The 25,687-nt window shown below is 31.9% G+C and overlaps 3 protein-coding genes across 3 annotated transcripts; 1 reads left to right on the top strand and 2 right to left on the bottom strand.

The window, feature by feature from the left end:
* Positions 1-4,825: 4,825 nt before the first annotated feature.
* LOC101267693 (protein NRT1/ PTR FAMILY 2.11-like) lies at positions 4,826-8,808 on the top strand. Its single transcript, NM_001346310.1, has 4 exons — positions 4,826-5,267; positions 5,340-5,557; positions 5,647-6,206; positions 7,665-8,808. The coding sequence occupies exons 1-4, from the start codon at positions 5,174-5,176 to the stop codon at positions 8,554-8,556; spliced, it is 1,764 nt and encodes a 587-aa protein (NP_001333239.1). The 5' UTR covers positions 4,826-5,173; the 3' UTR covers positions 8,557-8,808.
* Positions 7,520-9,866, bottom strand: LOC101250590 (auxin response factor 11). Its single transcript, XM_004236473.5, has 3 exons — positions 9,395-9,866; positions 9,074-9,261; positions 7,520-8,982 (listed from the first exon to the last, which is right to left on the bottom strand). The coding sequence occupies exons 1-3, from the start codon at positions 9,734-9,736 to the stop codon at positions 8,913-8,915; spliced, it is 600 nt and encodes a 199-aa protein (XP_004236521.2). The 5' UTR covers positions 9,737-9,866; the 3' UTR covers positions 7,520-8,912.
* Positions 9,867-11,040: 1,174 nt separating this feature from the next.
* On the bottom strand, positions 11,041-17,854 carry LHA1 (H+-ATPase). Its single transcript, NM_001247846.1, has 21 exons — positions 17,681-17,854; positions 17,477-17,596; positions 16,822-16,920; positions 16,596-16,733; positions 16,326-16,460; positions 16,058-16,237; positions 15,749-15,955; positions 15,535-15,654; positions 15,308-15,427; positions 15,104-15,226; positions 14,911-15,015; positions 14,571-14,715; positions 13,835-13,999; positions 13,482-13,720; positions 13,292-13,324; positions 13,101-13,182; positions 12,679-12,839; positions 12,068-12,253; positions 11,800-11,982; positions 11,511-11,689; positions 11,041-11,375 (listed from the first exon to the last, which is right to left on the bottom strand). Exons 1-21 carry the CDS (start codon positions 17,732-17,734, stop codon positions 11,279-11,281), a joined length of 2,871 nt encoding a protein of 956 aa, NP_001234775.1. The 5' UTR covers positions 17,735-17,854; the 3' UTR covers positions 11,041-11,278.
* Between the last annotated feature and the right edge of the window lie 7,833 nt (positions 17,855-25,687).

Genomic DNA, 25,687 nt, shown 5'->3' with positions numbered 1-25,687 from the left:
AGGTGAGCGAGAATGGGAGAGTGACGAGCGAGAGTTTTAGGAGAGAGACGACTGGCAAACTTTGGCAAACTTTTGCTATGAGATACAATTAAATCAAATAGTAGCTACTCCATTTATTTTAGATTATTAGTTTGTTATTATATACAATTATCTTTTTTTTTTTTTTATGTCAATGATGTTTTTGATCATTTTTTTATTATTTCAAATGTTGAAGGATAAAAAAAAATTAAAATCATAAATTTGAAAGGCAAAAATTAAAAATCACCCAAAATAGGAGCTGTACGAATCTCACCATGACGCATGCATGACGAAATACAGAAGTTAGGGCCCAATGACCCAAGGTCCGAAGAACCCTGGCCCAATAGTTAAGCTAGTCATCTTTCATCAGTATTTTTCTGAGATTTGTGTTCCAAATTTAATAATTAGTAGTTTTAATTAATTGGGGGAGCACTTTTGTTATTCTTCATCATTTTATGTTTGACAAAGAATTAATCTAAAATAACAATTAAAAAATAATTAAATAATTATCATTTAATTACTTCAACTAAACATGATTGATGAATCTGACCGACTATTTGACTAAAGATTCTTTCTAGAACAATTCCAGACAATGCTCAACAGAAAATAACATTTTAAATATGAATACAAAAGCAATAAAGTACTGTTACCAATTTGGGACCACAACCTTAAATGAAGCCCAATGTGCTACTTGAAATATCAAAAGTGCAACTTGCAATTTTTTAGTTTAGTTGACTAATACTACTCCTTAATGGTATGTATTTAATTAATTGGATAATGGAAGTTCTATGTACTTTTCTAAAGAATATTCAAATTATTTGTTTGTTGGGACAAATGTATTACTGTATTAAATCTGTTACGTATCATATAAACTATACTCTACATGCAATTTGTTGTCTCTCTACGTAAATATCCATACTCAAATTACTCAAACAAATATTTGAGAAAAAATGAAAGTGAATTTTGGCAGTATAAACTTTTTAAGCAAAGAAGTAAAATATCATATTCAAACCTAGTTTAACTTCTTAGGTGGATGCAAATTGTACAATTATTTACGTTATCATGACCTATACAACCTGTTAATTTAAATTTGGTAACCTAAAAAATTGTTTGTTATAATGACTTGCTATAATCAACTAATTAAAATACACTAACGCTATCAATTGATATAAGTTAAATTTTTAAATGTTACGAAAAGACAAAATTGAATCGACCTATAAACTTACACAAACCTAAAAAAAGAAATAATCCTATTTGTATATAGATCCAGAACTTGTCTAGCAGAAAAAAGAACTAAGACGCAACTTACCTGTGCTGCATGAGTAGAACTAAGGAACTCCTATTTTCTTTCCCACTTGAACATATTCTTAGTTTGATACACAAGATGAGGTGAATAATCTAGAGTTCAATAATATCGATAATAACAAAAACATATTAAGTAAATATTTTAAAATTAAATCTGAAATTAGATTTATACTTTTAACTACTTAAAGTATAACTTTTATGAAAAAATTTACATATATACACTACTAAGATATTATGATCTCTAAAAGAAATTTACCATCTAAAAAAAGAAGTAAAGTATCATAATCAAACTTAGTTTAACTTTTAAGGTGGACGTTGTACAATCAGTTATATTATCAGGTTTGAGATGACTTATTACAACTTGTAAGAGAAAAAACTCAAAATAGTCTCTTATTTATGGATTAAGATTTAAAGTTGTTCTAGATACAGGTTTGCTCCTCCCACAATTTTTTCCCCATTTTTTAGTGTTGATGTTGTCCATGTTTTATATATGAAATGTTCAATCATCTTTTTATATATATTTAATAGAAAAAATTTTTACAAGAAGAAGAACACCTAGTTCTGTACAATAGAAAATTGTTTGCAGCTAAATTAAGAATACCTTGACATATGACGTTGTAAGAATTTTTTTAAACTTTTACACATTAAATCAACGTGATTAATCTCTTGAATTTAGCTGCAATAATATTTCTACTAAACATAACAAGGTGTACTTCTTCTCACGTCCTCTCTCATGAAGTTATTTTTTCTACTAAATATATTTAAAAAGACGATTAAATATTCTATGTATAAAATTGTGAACAAAATCAATATTAAAAAATAGATAAAGACTTGAGAAAGGACCAAATTAAAAGTGCATTAATATTACAAAAATAAGAAATTATTAGTGCTTCATATGAAATTTCAAAAATGGCCATAAGTCTTAAAAAAAGAAATAAAAGAAAAGAGAGACTATTTTGAGCTTTTTGGTAACCTAAGAATATTGTAATACTGACTTGCTATAATTGATTTAAAATACGCTAACCGTTTAAGAAATATTTCACATTATCAATTGCTATACGTCAATAAATTCTTAAACATTATGAAAAGATAAAACTGCATCAACCTACAAACCTACACGGATCTAAAGAGGATATTATGGAGAAAGGAGAAAATTATTCGTAATTCGTTGTCTATTTAGAGACTATAATTGTAATGAAAATATTAGAGGCTATAATTGTAATGAAAAAATCACATGGAAAAAGGAGTCTGGGTCGGTTGGTTGAGACCGACTTCATTATTTGTTGGGGAGCTATTTTCAAATAAATCTATCACGTTACAACTTTGCTTCCCACTATAATTGTTATTGTAGCACGTGTACTATGATTGTTATTGTAGCACTGTGTGGCGCATCCCATAGGACCATGCGGACTTGACATGATCTTCATTGTTATTGTAGCACATATGTGGCCCAGTCTATAGGGCTGTGCGAGCTTGACAAATTCATCCCCACTGTTATTGTAGCACGTGTGTGGTTGTATGACCATATGCCCACTGTTATTGTAGCACGTATGTGGCCCAGTCCATAGGGCCATGAAGACTTGACATCATCCCACACTGTTATTGTAGCACGTGTGTGACCCAGCCCATAGGGCCATGCAGACTTGACATCGTCCCAACTGTTATTGTAGCATATGTGTGGTCGTATGACCCTATGTCCACCATTATTGTAGTACATGTGCGGCCCAACCCATAGGGCCACACAGACTTGACATCATCCCACTGTTATTGTGGCACATGTATGGCCCAACTCATCGATCCATGCAAACTTAACATCATCTGCATTGTTATTGTAGTACGTGTGTAGCCATATGACCCTAGGCCTACTATTATTGTAGCATGTGTGCGGCCTAGCCCATAAGGTCATGCAGACTTGACATCATCCCACTGTTATTGTGGCACTTGTATGGCCAAACTCATTGAGCCATGCAGACTTGGTATCATCCCCTATTATTGTAGCACGTGTGTAACCCAGTTCATATGATCATGCGGACTTGAAATCATCTCAGTGTTATTATAGCACGTGTGGCCAGCCTATAAGGCCACGAGGAATTGACATCATCCGCACTTTGATTTCCTCTAGTACATCGCTGGAGGTCCTTCGTGAACCCGCTATAGATAGCATAGGATCTAAAACTTGTAAAATTAGGTCTTTAGGCTAACTCAAATCCAAAAAGCTAGCTTAAATGGAGAAGGATTGTTCAAGTCTTATAAGAAGTCAATCTATCTCAGAGACTTTTGTCATTTTTTGACACCCTACCTCACCCCCAGTGCTTAGCATCTGGTGCCACTGATACCATATTAAATTAGGTGTTGACCTAACTCACACATCAAAAGCTAGGAGGATTGCCCAAGTCTTATAAGAAATCTAATACATCTCATTAACCACCAACGTGAGACTTTTATCATTCTTTAACAGTTTTATCCAAAAAAAAAAAAACCCCACTAAAACGCAACCTTATGTGTGCTAGCTGCATGAGTTAGTGGACTAATAAACTCACTCACTTTTCGAAAATATTTTTTTTCAACTAAGCATATCCTCTAGTTTAATTCACAAAAATAAGGTTAATATACTAGGATCAGCAATAACAACCCATCCAATAAATATTTTAGAATTAAGTTTGAAATTAAACTTCTACTTCGATCAAATACCATATAAATTTTATGGAATAATTTTGTCCACGAACCAAACTCAAAAACGACAACCAAAGTGATTTCCAGTCTGAGCATTTTGTGTGTCCCTACTCCCTTGTCTGATTTAGATGTTCACTCGACCAAATTGGAGACTTTATTGGTATAATTGGATCTGCCAATCACTCCCTTATTTACAGTCAATCATTTAATATAAGATTATGGTGGAGATATTTGTATCACTGACGTCTTTGACACGAATTAGATAGAGAAAGAAAGTTAACAAATGGAATTTGATTACCTCACTACGTAACAATTCACGTACAAAAAGAAAATAATTGATAGTTATTTTTTAAAAGATATAAATATATATTTAACGATTAACTCTCTGATTTACCATTCCTATTCATATTAATATTTATTTTCAAGTGGTATGAAGTTTAAAATTTGGTTTTAAATAAAATATAATCCATCCACATACAAAAAAGATAAATTTTTTGTAGTGTATATGTTAGTATCAATATGACATCCTTCACTGAAGGGTGTATCTATATCAACATCGTCCCTACTTGTTTCATTATCTTTAGAAAATCATTAAGCGCGGGGTTGACTGCACGTCTTTGAATTAAACTTTACATCTATCATTAGTACAAGTTAAAATAGTTGCTGTTTGATTAGAATTTGTATTATTATTTATAAACCCGCAAGATTCACCCTTATAATTAAAAAATAATAATACTATTTTCGTTTCAAAATAAGTGTTACTTTGGCAAAATCAAATTATCTCCAAATAAGTGCTTATTTTAGTAGTTCAAGAAAAAAAAAAAAGTTTGTATGTTTTCTTCCAAAGTATAGTATCTTCTCAATCGTGTTCAATTTTTCAAGAGATACTTATTTAACAAAGGTGCATAATCGCATTTTAATGATTTTTTATTGAATATAAAATCACACTTATTTTGAGACGAAGAGAGTATAACGTACAACAAAGTGAGTGCCTTCTAGAGCTAGATCTGAGGAAAAGTAGCAGAAAAAATAAATTAGGATTGTGGTTGGTTAAAAAGTAGCAACCAGTTTTTATTTATCTGTAACTGTACCTGCTGCTACTTTATGCTCCATTTCAGCTTCCCAAGGAGTATATAAAGCAGCAGTTAAGGATAGAGTCACAAATAGTATAGAAGCAATGGAAAAGAAAATAACAAGTTTTAGAGATGAGGATAGTGAGAAAGAGCCTGCAATTAACTACAGAGGAGTGAAAGCCATGCCATTTATCATTGGTAAGCGATTTTCTTGTTTCTAGCTATCTTGTAGATTTTAAGACTTGAGTTAAACAATTCGCATTATTATAGGAAATGAAACTTTTGAGAAACTTGGAGCAATTGGGACACTGTCCAACTTGTTGATATACCTCACATCAGTTTTCAACTTGAAGCATATCTCAGCTGTTACTCTGATCAATATTTTCAATGGAACAACAAATTTCGCCACTTTGATTGGAGCTTTCTTATCGGATACTTATTTCGGTCGTTACAAGACTTTGGGATTTTCATCCATTACTTCATTTCTGGTACGAATTAGAACCAAAAGTTGGAAGCAAAAAAAGAAAATTGATCTTGAAATGTTTGATTTAGTTTTTTTTTTTTTTCTTGTTTGTAGGGGTTGTTTGTGATAACATTAACAGCAGTATTCAAGAAATTGCATCCTCCTCACTGTGAATCTAAAGATATCAGTCAATGTATAGGACCAACAGGATGGCAAATGGCTTTTTTGTTGAGTGGATTCGGGCTACTGATTATAGGAGCAGCTGGGATTAGGCCATGTAACTTAGCCTTTGGTGCAGACCAATTCAATCCTAATACAGAGTCTGGTAAAAGGGGTATCAATAGTTTTTTTAATTGGTACTTTTTCACCTTAACATTTGCACAAATGGTGTCTGTGACACTTGTGGTTTATGTGCAATCCGACATAAGCTGGTCCATCGGATTAGCCATTCCTGCAATGTTCATGTTGATTTCATGTTTCCTCTTCTTTGGTGGCACTAAAATTTATGTAAAAGTGAAACCAGAGGGAAGTCCGTTGACAAGTATAGCACAAGTCGTGGTCGTTTCTATCAAGAAAAGAAGGCTAAAGTTACCAGAGCAACCTTGGAAATCACTCTTCAATTACACTCCTCTCAAGTCCATCAATTCCAAGCTGCCTTACACTCATCAATTCAGGTAATAAAAATGATCAAACTAGTACTAGTATTGCTTTTATTAATAGTTAATTGTGATTCAATCTCTTACATCTTCATTGGATTGACACAGAGTAACTGTCATTCCTCATGAAATAGGTTCTTGAATATTCAGCAGGGCACATGTTAGTACACTATGCATATTGCATGTTCATTAGGTATAACTAATCTTCATAGTGTCTGCTATATGACTCCATTAATTTAATTAGTAATTTATGGACCTGATTTGTTATTTATATTAGTGCAGTTAAGCTTTTTCTAGATATGCCAATCAACTTTAAAACTGTGATCTTGGCCTGAAAATTTAACATGGCAACTATAATTAGGATGGAATTTAAAAAAAAGCATGAATTGTCAGCATTTTATTACACCTGTTTTCTTTAGTTAGTTTCATGTTTCATTTTACATGACTTACCAGAATCAATTGTCACTCAAACCACAACTTTTTTATAAACAGAATAATTACTTCAATATCTTCTCTTTTTTGGGAAGTGAAATAGTTTTAAACCTATAGTTTCCTGAAATGGCCTTGAATCATTTTGTTACTATTCGAAATAATTAATTAGGTGTGATGCAAAAGCTAAGAAAGCAAATCTTGAAAGATTATGAGTGAGAAGACAGAAGAGAAATATACCAAAAGACACGAACATTTAATGTGGTTCGATCAATCGAACTTACGTCCATAATTCACTACATAAATATGAAAGTATAATATAAAATATTGAAAGAAATAACCTCACATTTCACTCGGATTACAAAAAGGTGCGCACAAGTATTAACGTAACACACATGTCTCACATATTCTCCTCCTACACACGACTTTTACAAAGCTCTAAAACTACATTGTGAATACTACTAAATTAGAAGGAATGAACCTTTTCTAGCCAAATATGAAGACTTTGTTTTACCTTTGTCATCTCCATTTTAGCTGACTTAGTGTGAAATACATGGTGTAGTGTTGGTGCCAATTTTCAACTATCCACTATTCACATATGGTTACGTACACAACTAAGAAACACAATTTAGTGGCTTTCACTATCATTTAAACCAATATGTGTAATCACATGGTAGGCCCTTGTATTCACAGGTGTCAGATTAGCAAAGAGAAAAAAACCATAGCATAGAAGATATTTCATGGTATTGGGTGCATGGACTAGGAAGTTGGTCAATGTCTTAATACTAAAGTACATATCATATATGTTATATAGAAAAAGCCATATTAGCTGACCTAATTTAATCATTAATAGTAAATTTTTTTCTTTTGTCTATTACTCTACATGTTCTTACTTTTTTAGTAGTTCGTTTAAAAGAAAAGGCCTCTTTACACATATATTCTGATCAACACATCTTTAGTTTTGATATCAAAGATAAAATTAGATAGATATATTGAAACAGATTGTGTACGATTTAACTAGCTATTTTAAATAAACTACGATACAAGGTTTCTTGACAAGGCTGCAATAGTAACACCAGAAGACCAAATCAAATCAGATGGATCAGCAGTAAATCCATGGAACCTATGCAGTCTGCAGCAAGTGCAAGAAGCTAAATGTGTTATTAGAGTAATTCCTATTTGGGCTGCAGCAATTATATATCATGTTGCAATAGTTGAGCAGCAACAATTTGTTGTCTACCAAGCCCTTCAATCAAACAGACATGTTGGCACCAGCAACTTCCAAATTCCAGCAGCAACTTACACTATTTTCTCCATGTTAAGTCTCACTCTCTGGATACCCATATATGACCGTATAGTCGTGCCATTACTCCGAAGAATCACTGGAAAAGAAGGTGGCATAACAATCCTTCAAAGAATGGGATTTGGCATATTCCTCACTGTTCTGTCATCCCTCGTATCTGCATTCATCGAGAAACGAAGGAGAAACCTAGTTTTCACAAATCCAGCATTAGGGCTACATTCAGAAAGAGGACTAGTTTCTTCCATGTCAGCTTTATGGTTGGTTCCTCAGTTATCCTTAGCAGGACTTGCAGAGGCATTTTGCGCGATTGGACAAGTGGAATTCTACTACAAACAGTTCCCAGAAAATATGAGAAGCATAGCAGGGTCTTTCCTCTTCTTGGGAATGGCTGCTTCGAGTTACTTGAACAGTTTATTGATCTATATTGTGCACAACACAACAGGAAAGGCGAAAACAGGCAATTGGCTACCCGAAGACCTTAACAAGGGGAAATTGGATTACTTCTATTTCTTAATTACCGCGCTGGGAATCATGAATGTTGTGTATTTCATAATATGTGCTAGGTGGTACAAGTACAAGGGAAGTGATGACACAAGCTCTGTAGAATTGGAAATGGAAAGGAAACACTTTGTTTGACGGATAGTATCTCATACCAATAGCCTGAAATTCGCGCTCCCTCCTTAAATGGGAAGATGAAGTGTATCAACTATATCAAAATCATATTAGTAGTATTAGAAGCACATTTTAGCCAACTGATAGATGATTTATGAAATACTTTCTCAATGGACAAACACTCTGTTTTGTTTCACCTTCTAATGATAAAAGTTTAGTTTACTGTAAGCACTTACTATACTTTACAAGTTATATTTAAGCATATGTTTATACACATTTCAAGTATTCAAGATCAAGAATGGTTTTCTTCATGGCGATAAATTGATGTAACAAATCGTAGTACTATATTTTTTTTTAGATCACCAAATTTATAACTTGCGTCAAGAATATTTCTTTTTCACTTCTTCCCTCGAATATATATATAACTTCCTCACCATCTCACAAAACTCCCTGCAATAAAAAGAAATTAAATGGTAAGTTATCGCGTTTTCAATTCTAAAGATTATAAGTTCGGGTCATTAAAAGAGCAAAAGAGACTAACGGCCACGGGTAATCCCCCACAAGCATCATGTCACCCTCATCATCCCTGTAGACAAGTTGCCATTTGATTCTAGGGCTAAGTTCTCCCTTGATATCAAATATCTCTTCAACTACACTGATAAGTTCATCATAACCTCTTAATACAGTCAAGTCAACCGATCGTCCAACAGCAACCCCTTGCATATGCACCTAGTTAAGTAAGCTCAATATCTTAAAGTATCGCGTTAATAAATTGTATATTTTTATATTCTCTTTTACAAAAAAAGTATTTGTAATTACATGTTAAACTAACAATCGTAATAGTTTAACTATTTTTGTGTACCTTAATGCGACTTCTTGAAGAAGTGAAGTCTTTGGGTAATTGGACTCGTTCCTTTGCTTTTGAAACATCAATCTGGTCCTTGTCAATTTGTTTGTAACTAATCCTGGAACATGCACTTGATACAGATACAGACACACTCAAATCATCGTTACTGTAACCTACAGCAGCAGCCGCAGCAGTAGTCCACTGGTGCGGCTGCTGCTGTTGGTCGTCAGCACTCGTCGAAGGCGACGAGGCAATGTTGGGATCTGACAACAAGCTTTGTGAAACATCAGAGATAGGGTAAATGATTGCATCAGTATTTGAATGAAAAGAATCCTCTTCTTCCATTATTTTATCCATACATAAATCTCTTTCCTTTCAGTTTTCCCTTTAAATAAATTGCTGGAGACCATTTCGCCGAAAACATCTCTCAGTTCTCAAATTAATTAAAAATGACAAATGAATTGACCAGCTTTTTTTAAAAAAAAAGGATCAAAAATACCCTCTAATTTTGATTTATTTATCCTTAAAATAAAGTTTATTTTACCCCTCTCATTATTAATTTTATCAAATTTACGGATTAATCCAAATTGAACCAAATTATTTTTAAAAAAAATCTATTTTAATTCCATAACTCAACCCATTCCCCCAAATGGATTCACTAGTTCAATTCCTTTGTATACATTTCACACACGGGCAAATGTATGCAATTGTGGAAGTGCTAATCCTACCATTTAAGAGTCAAGGCAATCGATATGCTGCTCCTTATGATCCAAAGTTGAAGGAGGTAAAATTCTCAATCCTTTTGGTGGGTTTTACCCGTGCACCAAAGAAGGAAGGTTCCAAACAAGTTTTTCAATTCTTTTTTTATTTGGGGAAAAAGTTATTTATTTCAGACATATTTTGGGAATAATTGTGTATATAGAACCTCAATTATTTTTGGTAAAAAGGGTCCATGAGAAACAGAGAAAGAAATCAAGAAAAAGAAAGCGAAGAGAGGAAGGAATTGAACTAGTGAAGCCATTTGGGAGAATGAGTAAATGAGCATAGGAGATTTGGGAGAACGGGTTGGATTATTGAATTAAAATAAGGAATATGATTTTTTTTTAAAAAAAAATTCAAGTCAATTTGAATCAATCCGTCTAATAAGTGATAAATTTGATGAAATTAGTAACGGAAAGAATAAAATTAATTTTATTTTAAAGGCAAGATAAATCTAAACAATAAGTCAAAGTTTGGGATATATTTTTGACCCTTCTCTTTTATTTTCTAAATGATTGGAATTTGGATGGATGAATGCCAGTTAGCTATTCAATTTTTATTATTTTTTTATGATTCTAATGCAGTAGTTAGTATCTTTTGCTCTGTGGTTTTTCCACAACAAATTACTAAACATATTGTAATGATTGTATAGAAGTATGAAAAAGAATGGTACTTTCTTCCAACTGCAAATAACCTAATTCTGGAATTATAAAAAAGAAGTTTTCTCAACCACCTGCAAACCACACCAGAAAAGTAAATCGCACTAGACAGAAAGCATTGATGGTTAGAAAAAAGTGTGGGGAAGAGCTTTTTGTCATACTAGTAGTATTATATGAAGTGGAGAAATTGAAAGGGGAAAGTACAACATAATGTAAGATGAGAAAAAAGGTTTTACGAATATAGAAAACGGGTACTAGCATATAACCTTATGTTCACCATTTCTGGGTCACTACAACATGTACAGGAGCTATAGGATATGAAGGCTCCAGGAAACAGCAAAATAACAACTTCAAAAATATTACTCCCCTAATCTAACTACCTATGTAGATGTTGTTTAATGGGTAAACTCGGTACTAGCGTTTTGATGTCTTCGCTCCCATCACGACACCAACAGTTTGCTTACAACTTCAGGGGGTCCCTTTAAACGGTGTATGACTGCTGAATTGTCTCAATGTCGAGACCCTTCAACTTCACAACTGATTCAACATGACCTTTCAGTGTATGCAACTCACGTAGCCTGCAATTGAAAAATATCAGCTTTGCAATTATATAAAATGGTCACATGTGTAATGCCAGCAAATGCAAGTTCCAGTTCACATTCAGCTACGATTTATCGCTCTCAAAATGAGACCATTTCAAATGACATACTAACCTAGCAATTTCAGCTCTCCTCTTCGCTTCCTCAGCCAACTGGTTAAGCTCATTGAAATTGGTAGTTTCGCTAAATATTTTGGGGTCTGGAACTTGGAGCCCATGAAGGGTTCTCTGTGCATGTGCCCATTGAAGCTCGCGCAGTTCTTTTCCAAAATCCTTCTTCCGGGTGAAAGCAATCTGCAGAGGGAAAAAAACCAATAAAGAGACCATCAAATACCAATAAGATAATAATAGGTATAGGAGTGGGAATGATTCTTAAGTATATCTTTGTTCTTCCCAATTCATACCCTTTGCTCAAGAACAAGATCCCAGGCCTTCCCACTGAGAGCATAACGGATGAGGAACTTGATCAAATCTAGTGGGATATAGGTAACAATATTGTAAAGCCAGATAACTCCAGCCCAACCCCAGCCAATTCCTTCAATTGCAGCAAAGCTCCAATTTGCATAAACAGCAATCAAGGTGGCAACCTGTGCATATTTAGTTCCCAAATATTAGATGATCCATGAAGTTAAGAGGAACTTTGAGAGAATGATTAAAAACCAGACTGCTCACCAGTTGAGCAACGAAAAAGGCAAACACTAGCAACAACCCAGGACGCTCCACAAACGACCAACTTCGAGATCTTGTAACGAATATCAGGGCCTGACTGATAGTGCTTACTTGAAGGTATATCGCAGAGGCGAGCTTCCTAAAATCATCAGTTGCTGTTTTCTCAAGTGTTGATACCCCAAATATTCGCTAGAAATTCACCGAATTAAGTTAGATATTAAACAGAGAGTTGCAAAACATTAATGTCCTACTTCAACATCTAAATACTCCGAACAACAAATACAAGATTTTGTTTATCACAAGGAAAAAGAACACAAGCACAGGTGAGACCAAAGATTTATGTTATTGTTTGCAAGATGAAAAAGGCCGGTAAATGTGTAGTTGTACGTCTGCAGATTGCTTTTGATATATCCTTCATACACTTGGTTAAATTAGACTGGAGATGTATTGTCTATTTCCATATACTAAAAAGATCATCGGCATCTGTTTTATATAAATGTGTCCCTTCTTAAACTAAAAGGGCAACTTAATTTGGAGCAGTCAGCATTTGGGAAGGCCTCAATCACAAAAATCCTTGACAGAAATTTTAATGTATTGGATAAAGGTGGGCTCACCGGGAAGAAATTTGTTTTGTATGCGGCCCAAAAGAAAATGACCGTCATCATTGCCAAGTAGCCACCAAGAACAACTCCAGTAGTAAAAATCTCAGCCAGTTTCCAGCTATCAGGCAGAGGAGATGGTTTGACCCTATCCTTCGATATCGTCATAATGGTACCTGATATTGTCAGTGTTTGGTGGTTAGATATCAGCAACACTGTGTAAGGACTTGAGCAGAAACGAAAAATGATACTAGCATGAGTATTTAAATCAGAGAGGTGCTGCACACACAGAAAGACTCAACCACACCAAAATTAGGCTATAATATTTCAGTTTTGAACTTATCCTACACTTCTAATATTATCCTCCATTAGAGGTCGATATGGTGGACTTTAAATGCTCAAGTATCAGATATATTTCTGATGGTGAAAAGACTAACCATCATTAAGAATTGCAATGATAAGCACCATGAAAGGCGGAAAGTCAAACTTCCAGATCAGAGCCAGAAGCATAAAACCAAGCTGTGACAACATTGAATAAAAGAAACAGGTGAAAAAAAGTACAAGATGCATTTGATCCTGAACATAAGATAGACAAGATAAAAGAATGAAGCAGTTGCAAATAACTTACCACAATACGGATTGTGATGGAAACAGCATATATCTGCCAATGCAAAATATACACAATCGGATGAGTTATCCATATCATAGCTCAACGACAGGTTAAGAACAGTAAACTCATTTAAGAATTCAAGGAATTGTCCTTGGAAGTAATTTTTATCTTATACTACTGAAACAACCCCAAAAAGAAAATAGAATACCGTGTAATTTTTCATCCTTTGAAAGATTGCTCGACTGGTCAAAACAGCACTAATGATGACACTAAGACCAGGTTCAGTAAGGACAATATCAGAAGCACTGCGAGCCGCATCAGTTGCATCGTCAACAGCAATTCCAATATCAGCTTTCTTTAGAGCAGGAGCATCATTGACTCCATCACCAGTCATACCACAGATATGTTTCCTAGCTTGCAAGCGCTTTACTATCTCATATTTGTGCTCTATATAAATTACCACAACAAGGTATCAGCAAAGGCCAATTGTTTTTTATAACCCAAAGTTCTATACGTAGAGCACAACTACATAAGCAAAAGAATCATTTAAAAAATGAATACCAGGGAAAACACCAGCAAACCCATCAGCCTTTTCTATAAGTTCATCAATTGGCAAAGCAGCGATTGATTCATCCTTCGTCTGTCCCAACAGAGCAGATGAAGGATACATATTTGTACCCATTCCCAGGCGGCGCCCAGTTTCTTTTCCAATTGCCAATTGATCTCCTGGAGAAGTACAAAAACTAAACCATTGAGCACCAAATAAGCACGCTAAACTTTTAAGTGATACACTAAGATTCACAACCTCCTCCAAATATTTAAATCTCAGAATTTCTACAATGGAAAGCAATATAAGAAAATACAGGTTGATGTCCAAATTAAAATGAAATGGCAAGAAACAGGTAGATCATGACAACTTCAAGCAGCCACAGACAGAGTAGTGCCTTCACCATCAATCCTACTCTTATCAATTGTCCTCACCCAAAATAGGATACTATAAAAAGAAAAGGAAAAGGGCAGCATTTAACTTTCCCAAGGCAGAATCAGGAGTAGTATCCATAGATCCAACTTTGCCAATCATGTTCGACCAAGGATTCGTAGAGAAGTTCATTACCATATTTCAGAATTCTCGTCTCACCCAATACACTATTTTCTCTAACACTCTCTAGACCCAGGGGAAGGGCAGTAGGAATCATAGCCATCAAATGAGTTGCCAACACAATATGCATACAATTTGCTGGAAACATCTCAACACATTGAATGGAACTGTCTAATAATTTGAGAAAGCACATGATACCTGTGATCATTTTGACATTTACTCCAAGGTTTAAAGCCCTCCTTATAGTCTCAGCACTGTCGTGCCTAGGTGGATCAAACAAAGGGAGGAGAGCAATGAACTGCCATGGCCCCCCAGCGCTCTCCTTCCGTCCCTCCGGAACTTCCTGCATGGAAAATTAGAAGGCATGCATAAACAAAAAGATAAAACCTTTTGTTTGCAAAATGTATAGGTTGTGAGTGCAAAAAGAATTCATCACCAGTCTCCTCTACTGCAGCCGTTCCATTATAACCCAAAGTTGTGGATTTGGTCCATTCAACTTACATATATTATATGGCAATGATAAAAGAAAATAAAGTACCTGATATGCCACACCAAGCGACCGCAAGCCCCGCTCAGCAAACTTATCAATCACTGTATGAACTCTACGCTCTATGTCAGACTTGTTGTGTGCAAGATTAAGAATCTGAATAAATATTGCAGCTGTGGATTAGAAAATGTAAACAAAGGTAATAACAGCAAAGGAGGGCAGCACTGTGTGACAACTAAAGTACCTGCTCCGGTGCACCTTTGCTGACCCTATGCATTTTTCCCTCACCATCAAGATAAGTAAGTGCTGTTCGTTTATCAGTTGGATTGAAAGGAAGAAAGTGTATTTCACGAATTCCAGCACGTGCCTATATTAATGGCAACGCTTAGAGGAATCTCCCAGCTCGAGTGCATGCATTAATCATAAGGTCAGACAGCAGTAAAGTTACCTCCTTCGGATCAGCCAACATCCCAACAATAGCAGTATCAATCGCATCCTGGTTCTCAATTCGAGAGGCTCGAGCTGCCATAAGAACTACAGTGTCTGCATCAATTCCTTTCGCAAATACCTGAACAATTAACAAGAACAAACAAGAAAAGAGAATCACAGTTCTACTAGTGGAACAAGTATACAATACTAGCAATCACGCATTGAATTGAACTCTTTTATTCTCACCTCAATAAGGGCTTTATCAACAGTCAGCTTGTTCAATGTTAGGGTTCCCGTCTTGTCGCTGCACAAAACATCCATGCCAGCCATCTCCTCTATAGCTGTCATTCTTTTCGTAATGGCCCCCTGTTTAGTTAGAAAATTATCAAATAAGCATTCATAGCAGAAGGGCCTCAGAACAGTAGCTCAAATATTCAAGAGCTTGTGAATATAAATAAACCTGTTGAGCAAGACGATGAGAACCTATTGCCATCGTGACTGAGAGAACAGTTGGCATAGCAATTGGAATCCCACCAATGAGAAGCACCAGAAGATTGTCTATGCCAGGACGGTATTTGCGGTGTTGGATAGGGTACATCACAATAATCTCTATTATCATCCCTACTGCAATTGAACAGATGCAGAAGTTCCCTATAGCAGTCAAAACCTGACGATAGCCATACATAAATTTGTAATGTTAGATTTCATAAAAGTCGGATACATTAATCCAGATCATTGCATCAAATAACAGAGTAAAGAGTCCACTTGCCTTCTGAAAGTGTCCCACTTGGTTTGTACTGTCAACAAGGTGAGCTGCCTTTCCAAAAAAGGTATGAACCCCTGTAGCAATCACAACAGCTTCTATCTCTCCCTGCTTACACGTGGAGCCAGAGTAAACACCATCTCCAGGACCTTTTGTTACAGGAAGAGATTCACCGGTCAAAGCAGACTGTAAGTTGAGAGACAGGTATAGTGGCATTGTCAGAAAAACGGTAGATTGAATGCAGATACTCCATGAAATCATAAAATTTAATCACCTGATCAATTTTGAGTGGATCACCCTCTAGAAGACGAGCATCAGCTGGAATGATATCTCCCAGTTTAATACTGATTATGTCCCCAGGCACAAGAACAGAAGCATCTTCCTCGTCCCATTTTCCATCTCGAAGAACCTCCATAAAGAAAAGTGCAAGCATTCAAACAATTCAGTACAAAACACTAACAAGATATAATCATGGATTTCTGTTTGTGAGGCAACAAGGTCTATTTGCAGTCAAATGACAACAGGAGAAGATAAGGTCTAGTACCTTGGCTTTTGGAGCAAGTCGAGCCATCAGTGCAGCTGCTGCATTGCCAGCATTGTTCTCCTCGATAAAACTAATTGTTGAGTTGATTATGAGCAATGTGATGATACCCACAAAATCCTGCCAGTCCGGTGGCTTTCCCTAGAAGAATCCACATATCCTTGCACTGAGTTTGCAGGAACCAGCAAAAGAATCAAATAGAATGGTAATTAAGAATGTGAATTCTTACTCCTCCATTAGCAAGAGCAATTGCCATGATAGCAGCAGCCTCCATAACCCATGAGAGAGGGTTCCACATAAATCCCAAAAATTTCAAGAATTTGCTCTCCTGTAATACGCCAAGAAAGAATTACTCGTACCTTCAACATCAGGCACAGTTCAGCTTTGATAAAGTCACCCCTTTTGCGCCCTGTAGGACGAGTTCAAGGCATGGAACCAGGAAACAGCCTCTATGCTGCCCCACCCTCCCACTACCCCACAGTAGGTAGGAACACTTATTTTTCTTCCTTTTTTATTTCTAAAATTGGGGATAGGGGAAGCAAAAATGGGGAAGGGATTACAAGATGCAGAATCAAACAATCATGAAAGTCCAAGTAGCCAGGATAAGCCTTTATTATAGTCCGTAAATCAAAAACCTTTTATTTCTATTTTAGGAACTAAAGCTATCAATGAACAAATTAACATAAACACACTTCTATTTTCAGCCTTAATGAAACTAAACACAAACTGAAGGACAAACTTAACAAAAAGAAAAAGAAGGGGAAAAAAGAAACCCATTAGCTGCCACTGAAACAAGGAAGAGAAATTCAGTAGAAATAACTCAAGAAACGGAAAGGGTGATAGCAGATTTACAGTAAAATTTAGCAAATGATAAGTAAAAACACCTTTTTCTCCTCGAGCTTATTGTACCCAAAAATGGACAACCTTTCTTGAGCAGCAGTAGCAGTAAGTCCCTCTCTGGTACATCTCAGATTCTCAAAAACCTCCTCAATCGGTATGTTTTCCTGCAAAAATAACCCACACCCAACCATGAAAAAACTGTTAAGAAACAAAAATAGCAAGAAAAATCCATTCTTGAAAAGCCTTACCAAATCAACAGTCTCCTTCAAGACAGCATCCAGAACTTCAGGCTTTTCCGCCATCTTCCTAAAACTTGTTTTTCCCCCTTTTGATAACAGTGTCTCAGATCAAAAACACCATAAATATAACTCAGTGAAGCAACAAAATTAGGTGAAGCAGATGAAGAAAAGAGGACAAGATTTCGTTTATCGAGAAAACAAGTGTAGGATTTTATAAACAGACAAAGGGTCACCAAAACTAGTAGTGGAGAGCAGTAAACAGTTACAAGAGAAAAAATACTCATTTCTCCCACGTCCAACTCCAAATTTTCGTCTCATATTTTTTTACAATAAAATAAAAAAATGTAACTTGTAAAATTTGATTAATTACAAAAAAATATATATATATAATTATCTACTCTTTGTTATAAATTCATTGAACTAATTAAGTGGATTGTCCATTAAATATTCATAAATTATTTGTATTCATGTATGTATATTTTGAAGGTGATAGGAACCTTTGTGGATAAACTATGTATCTACTAATTGCGCATTTATGATGGTGGTCTATCGGGTGATATCTCTAATCTATAAATAGAGATATCATTCACGTTTTATATAACACACATGAATAAGAATAAAGTCTTATCTTCCATCTTATTTCTCTTGTCTTCGTCTCTTTATATTTATATTGCCATGAGATTGATTTTATAACAACGCTTTTAAATTATTATTTATATTGCAGAACTTCTTTTTATTTATCTATTTTGATTAATCTTATTTTATTTGCTACACTATTTGATCTGGTTAAAATTTAACATGTATATAACTTTAGTTATCATAGGTATAAGATCTATTTTCATTTTCAAAAAATGCAATCAAATTTTAGCTAAAAATAGTATAGATTTTCGAATGAAGTGTAATATTTTTTAAATTTTAAAAAATTATAATTGCGAAAAGTGTCTAAATGTACAATTATAAATTAAAAATAAATTTAGCTAAAGAAGATTTGACTCAAAGATTTTAGTGCATGTGAATATTTAAATCTCTTAAAGTTTTAATAAATAGTATTATTACTAGAGTGGTGCTAATTATGTTAAAAAAAATATTTCAAAATTAAATGAACTTGGTTTTCTTCTTTTTGCATTTATTTCATCTTTTACTTTCAAATAAAAGACAACAAATAACATACTCCCTTTTATCTCTAATTATTTATTTATATTTTTTAATTATTTTTAATTATACATTTATTTTGATAAATTAGGAAAATATAATATTTTTTATCTATAATAATCTTAATTAAGTACTTTTAAAAAAAATAGAGCTTCCTAAAAATCTTAAATTGTTGATTCCTCTATTAATTACTTGGAAAAAGTAAAATTTCTTTAAAAGTTTAAATTTTTAATTCATTTATTTCATAACTAATAGGGGTAAAATGTAAACTCGCTGTGTTAATTATTATTTTTTAATAGATACTCCCTTCGTCCGCTTTTATTTGTCATGCTTTTTTTTTATAGAGTCAAGTGATAAAAATTTTGACTGATCTATTTTTTTATCATATTAATATGCAAAAAATTGCAAACTCTTTATATAGCTTTTGAATTTCTAAACTTTTTATTTAAAATATTAAATTAATATAATTTAATTTAATTTTAAAAATTAACTAATTAGATAGGTCGGAGGAAGTACTATCTTAAAATCTTACGGAGCCGGCACCTTTGTTCATGGGCCTCGAGCCGACTATTTTCTACTCTATCCATATCTTTTTTTTCAAATTTTTGAAATAAATATGGTGGTCCAAATTATTTTTTTTTTGGTTGATTTTGTAAAATTTATTTGTTCATTTAATGAAAAAAATTGTGCTAATTGCAATTATCACACCTACCCATTGGTAAAAGTATTGGTAAAACTCAAATTTAAATTGTCTTACTTATTAAATATTAAAATCGTTATTAGTATAAAATACTAATACAAATTTTATATTTTTATAGTAGGTGAACAACGATTTTAGTGTTGATCAATATTTAAAAATCTTAATCTTAAATATATTATTCAATCATGAACGTTTTGAATTTTAACCGTATATTTCTTCTACTTGTTTTTGTTATCAAAAACTTACAAAGATATTTATTATTATCATAAATTCTTTTATATATCATATTATTTTATTTATTTGCTTATATTTAAAAGAAACAAATGGTATTGTAGTCCTCTATTACTGGCAAATGGAAAGAACAGAGATTAGATATGTCAGAAACAGAATTAAAAAGCAATCAATTGTTTGATTTGACATGTTATAGCTGTTTGATGACTAAACAATCAAACAAATCAATTAACATTTTGTCACCTATATAATTAGCCAGTGGTGGGTGGAGTGGGTATATATAATGTTTTTTTTTTTTTTGCATGTAACATACATATATTGTGTATAATTATTCCGTTCATTTTAATTTTATTATCTTGTCTTTAACTTATAATTAGTAAAAAGAACATTTTTTAGAAGAATCTTATGGTCTTAGATTTAGGAACAGAGGGAGTAGTTGTCATTATAAATACTATAAAATAATTAGTTATTTATTTTTATTTTTATCTTTACTTATAAATATGGAGTGCTAATTTTTATCTCAGGAACTTATTTTGAGATAATTATTTTTTGTTATTAAACAAAATATTTTGAAATAGAGAAAATAATTGTTTATTATATGAATAAATACAATTGAAAAATAATTATTTTTTTAAAATTCCTAAGCGATAATTATTTTGAAATAACTATTTCACTAAAATGACGGAAGGAAATGAAAAGGTGTTCACTAAAATTATATATATATATATAAAAGTAATTTTTATAAGCATAAAAATTGATCACAATTTGATCAGAATGATAAAATAAATATGTTATTTTATCTTTTTAATATTTTTACTTTTTTAACTTTAATATCTTTGAATTAAAAAAAAAACTTTAAAAATTTTTTATAATCATTTAGCATTACCTAATTTATAATATATGCAAGATGCACAACTCCAACGTAAAATGAACAGGAGCTTAATGACAATTAGGTTACAGAAATAAATGCGCATGCAAAATCAAATCCCAATAGGATTAAAAAATTTGTTCCAACATAAACTAAAACAAATAAATTATTAATTAAATATAACATAATAAATACTTAAATAATACATACAATTTTGAAACAGTGAGAATAAATAGAAAACAGTGTTAGTCGGTTACAATAATAACTCAGAGCATCAAGATGCATGCTTTAATCAAAATATTTGTTCTTTCCATTACATCTATCTTTATGGTCTGGATATTTTTTTACTAATAAAACCTTATGCTAAAAGGCAAATGACATACTCCCTCGATTTTATTTTACTTGATTTGTGCATCGAAAATAAATAAATATTTTATTTATTTTTATAAAATGAAGAAAAGTTTATTAAAGTGTTTTCTTAATAATATTTTTGAAATTAAATAACTAGATAAAATAGTAATAGTCAAATTTAAGATTTTCAAATTACTAACAATATTAATTTAGCATATTATACTTCTAATAAAAAGGTTACACATTTATCAGGTAATAAGAGAGTATCTAAAATATATGTATACAGTATATACACAATAATTTTGACTCTTTATTCCTTTGCTTTATTTTTTGATGAGCTAGAAAAGTTGGCTTTGATGATTTGATTACAAAAGGGGAATGAAAAAGTCACGATATTATTAATAACTTTACTTTTCTTTTAATCCTGCTTTATTATCCAGATATATTTTTTAATTTCTTGATCACTCTTTTTTTTTTCTTTATTCCTTTTACTTTTCGATTATGATCTATTAGTACATTACCTACTAGTGACTATTATTCTGTCTTCTTTAATTTTTCCTTAATCATGTCTTACCTACTATTTATCGTTGTACGTATTACCTAACTTGTAATCTTGAGCCACGTTTCCTAGATCTATTTATTTAGTTTTTATCGTCTCGGAATGAAATCAGACTCATTTATATTAGGAAAAATGTTTCCAATAAATTTTTTTTTTATATCTAAGGTCAGTGGCGGAACTAGGATTTGTAATAAGGGGGTTCAAAATATGAAGTACTAGACATATGTACTAATCGCAGGAGATTCAACATCTACTATATATATAAAAAAATAATTTTAACTATATATATAATATAGGAGTAATATTTTTCGCCGAAAGGGGTTTGAATGAACCCCTTAATAGATGGCTGAATCCGCTCCTATCTAAGGCTCGATATCTCTGATTAAGGATAGATCAATCTTACCGGCCACTGCATCACACTTCATGTGGTTATGTTTCCTTATTTTATTTGCCATGCTTCATGTAAGCCATGTAAATATATGAAAATATGTTGAGTTCTTTTTAAAGGCTACATATGTAAGAATTTCTTATATTAAAATAGTATTTTACAAGATAATTAATATCGTGAATTAATTTATAATATGAATCGTGTATAATTTGCTTATTAGTTATTATCGAGATGTCTCGATCCGATGAGTATTTGATGACAACTAACATCCAAATAAGAGAAGCAGAGAATCATCAGATTTGTTTGATTATGGCTATTAAAAACGTAATAAGGACATAAAGTTGGGTTACCATCATCATTTACTTCTAATCGAGATATTAGCAATAGTTAATTAATAACAATAGTTTAATTATCATTAAAATTACATTTTTAGCGTCATCTAACACTCTTTGTAAATGTCTCCAAATTTTACAACACTAAATCCAATAACATTTAATCCAATAACTATATATATATATATATATATATATATATATTATATTATATTTATATTTATATTTATTTTCACTAATTGTTGTTTTTGTTTTAGTAGATCTTTGTTGTCTTAATTAAATAAAAAGATAAAAGTAATATATATACTCAATTTAAGATAGACAACAGAACAAATTAAATCCTACTTTCCTCTGTTAATCGTTATAATTTGTATTTTCTTTTATCACGGTCCATTAATAATCATTGTTGAATAACTTTATTAGAATAATTTATAACACCTCGTACGAGAAAAAGTTTGTTTTGACCACTTGCTGTTAGCTGCTAATTATGATGTAGGAACACATAATAATTTGATTATTTCCTTCTGTATAATTATTAGATCCAGGACAGCAATGGAAATTTTCACTAGACATGAGTTTATTAGATTCAGAAAATTAGTTTTATAGTACTGTGTTGGTTAGAGCCAATCTTATATTATCATCATGTAGATTAATATTGCATGTTATGTGTGTATCTTTAATTTTTAGTTATGCATAACTAAAAAAAGTTTATAGAAAATTTTCGAATTAATTAGTTTCTCAACTTTTCTCAAACTCTTAGAATGATTGTTTTAGTATTGGAATATATCGTCATCAAAGCATTGTCACAAAAAGCAAAAGCTTTCAATAATTTCAAAACAAAATTTACTCAATTATAGTATTAAATTTACACCATTTAATTTCAATTCTAACATTTATAATTTTAGTTTGCACCAATCATACCGTAACCGATATTTTGGTAGATTGTAATGGGACAATTAATAATATTACAATATTACCTGTGTCTCTAATTACTTGTCTATTTTTGAATTGACCATATTAAGAAATCACTAATTGATACAGTGAGTTTACCATTTTACCTCTATTAATTATGAAGTGAATGAATTAAAAACTTAAGATTTTCAAAAAAAGATTTATCTTAATAAAAGAAAAATTATTCTTTCTTGATTTGTCAAAATGAAATAGGAAACAACTATAAAAGAAATGGACAAGTAACTTAGGACAGAAGAAGTACGATGTAGGGAGGGACAAATTTAGAAAGGGGTTAGAGTTGTTCACTCAAATCCCCTTGGCAAAAATTTTACTCCATAATATAAAGAATTTAAAATTCATCTTCAGATTCTAAATTTAAATTTCAAACACTATATTTTTATTTTTTCGAATGTCTTATATTGTGAATTCGCCGATAAAACTTATGATTCAAGAAAATAGAGTAATGTATATAACAATAAGTTTCCAGAAATGGAATACAAAGACATAATGTTACCACTGATGTTGTCTCGAATTTGTAAAAAATCACCTTAACTTTGTAACTCTCCTATTATTCCACTAAACAATTTCGGAAATATATTATTATATCATTTTTTGATCAGCCCCAAAGTTTTAGAAGCAAGTGTATTCACACACTAATCATTATGTGACACAAGTTAATTTAATTTAAAATATATTTCTTTTATCTTAAGTTTTCCTTTATCAATTTTTTTTAACTTTATTTCTCTCTGTCTCTTACTTTTTGACTTCTAATTTTAATTTATCTCAAATTTTACTTCATCTCTCACCTCCCACTTTCAAGTGATTCATTCCTCTATTATTTTTTTTCTTCACCTCCTACACTCCATGTCAAATTGAGCCCTACTCCCATTTTTTTATTTTATTTTTCTTCTTCTGGTCAAATTCTTCATAGAATTCATATTATTTTTTATACTTTATTGTATTATTGATAGCGAAATTAATTATTTTTCTAAGAAAATTTAGAAGGTATCATAAACTACTCATTTTCACATAAATTCACAATTAAAAATGATAATTTTAAAAGAATCAATTAATTCACACAAATTGAAAGAACTTAATTGAAATCGGATTAAAAAAACTATAAGATACTTCCTAATTATCATGAAATCTAATGAGTTTATCAAATTGGTTCGAAATTTAAGAAAATATTTAGATAGGATTTTAAAATTAAAGAGAGTAATATTAATAGTAATAAAAAAGGAAGGTATAGTTGTGGTAAGAATAATGTCATTGAAAGTAAGAAGCTTTAATAGATGGAGATGAGAATGGATTTTTGAAGAAAAAAGAAGAAAGAAGAAAGAAAAAGAAAAAAGTTAAAATAACCAGAAAAATAAAAAAATATATTTTATAATAAAGTATTTATAAAAAAATAAAATTTTATTATTTATTATAGGTTGCTCACTTTCTTTGAGAGAATGGACACCACTCTCTATGTCAGATGGACAAAAAATAATATAGCTATATCTATTCAAAATTATTTTAGTGAAATAATAAAATAAATTATAAATTATAATATTTTTTTAAAAATTTGAAACAACTTAAATATTAGTTTTATGTCTTTTCTCCTATATATTACCATTTGGCTGACTTATTGAGTCAATCAAAGGCCATATATATATAGAAAATAGAATAGCATAGCATAGAAGAAAATATGAAAAGCACATCACATGATATTTGTCCCCTCCCGCACACAAGGTACTTTCCGTACCAATCCGTAACACCTCATACTTTATAATAGACTAATAGTACCATTTTTTTTTCTATATATGTACTACAAAATATGTGTCATGGGACCTTCAACTGCATTTATTATCGATATAATACATATATTAGACTCTAAATTTGATTTCAAATTTTAATTTTAGTCTTAAATTTTCATAGTGTATAAATAGACTCTTTAACTATTATATCTTTCAATAAATAAACACGCGATTTTTGAAGCCAAAGTGCATGAAGTGTAAATGCTCCCACGTATATTAGTGAGTCAATCAGTGACCGTCAACTAACTAAATTTTTTACATGTTTTTTTTTTAAAAAAAAATATCTTACATGTCATTTTGAAACTAAAAATAAAATAAAATTAATTTTAATTAATATAAAAGAGATTCATTAAGGATAAAATTGTCATTTCAGTATTTTTTTACTTTTGTGGGCCTCGAAAATTACCCATCACTCGCTCAGAATGCATGTATTTCACGCATTTTTCCAGGTAGGAATTGCATTATTTATTGAAAGATGGGATAGTTAAAGTGCCTATTTGTGCACTATGAAAGTTTGAGGTCAAAGTTAAAATTTAAATCCAAATTTAGGATCCAATATATGTATTACATCTTTATTATTTAGCAACAATAATACAAGTACGTATATTCTGTATACAGCTCACTAAAATAACTATCCAGCTGTCACGGTAGGACTATGAAATGTATCGACAATTTCTAGTTAATC

Source organism: Solanum lycopersicum, chromosome 3 (assembly GCF_036512215.1).
Source record: "Solanum lycopersicum chromosome 3, SLM_r2.1".
Classification (NCBI taxonomy): domain Eukaryota; kingdom Viridiplantae; phylum Streptophyta; class Magnoliopsida; order Solanales; family Solanaceae; genus Solanum; species Solanum lycopersicum.
This window is presented reverse-complemented; position numbering and strand designations above follow the sequence as displayed.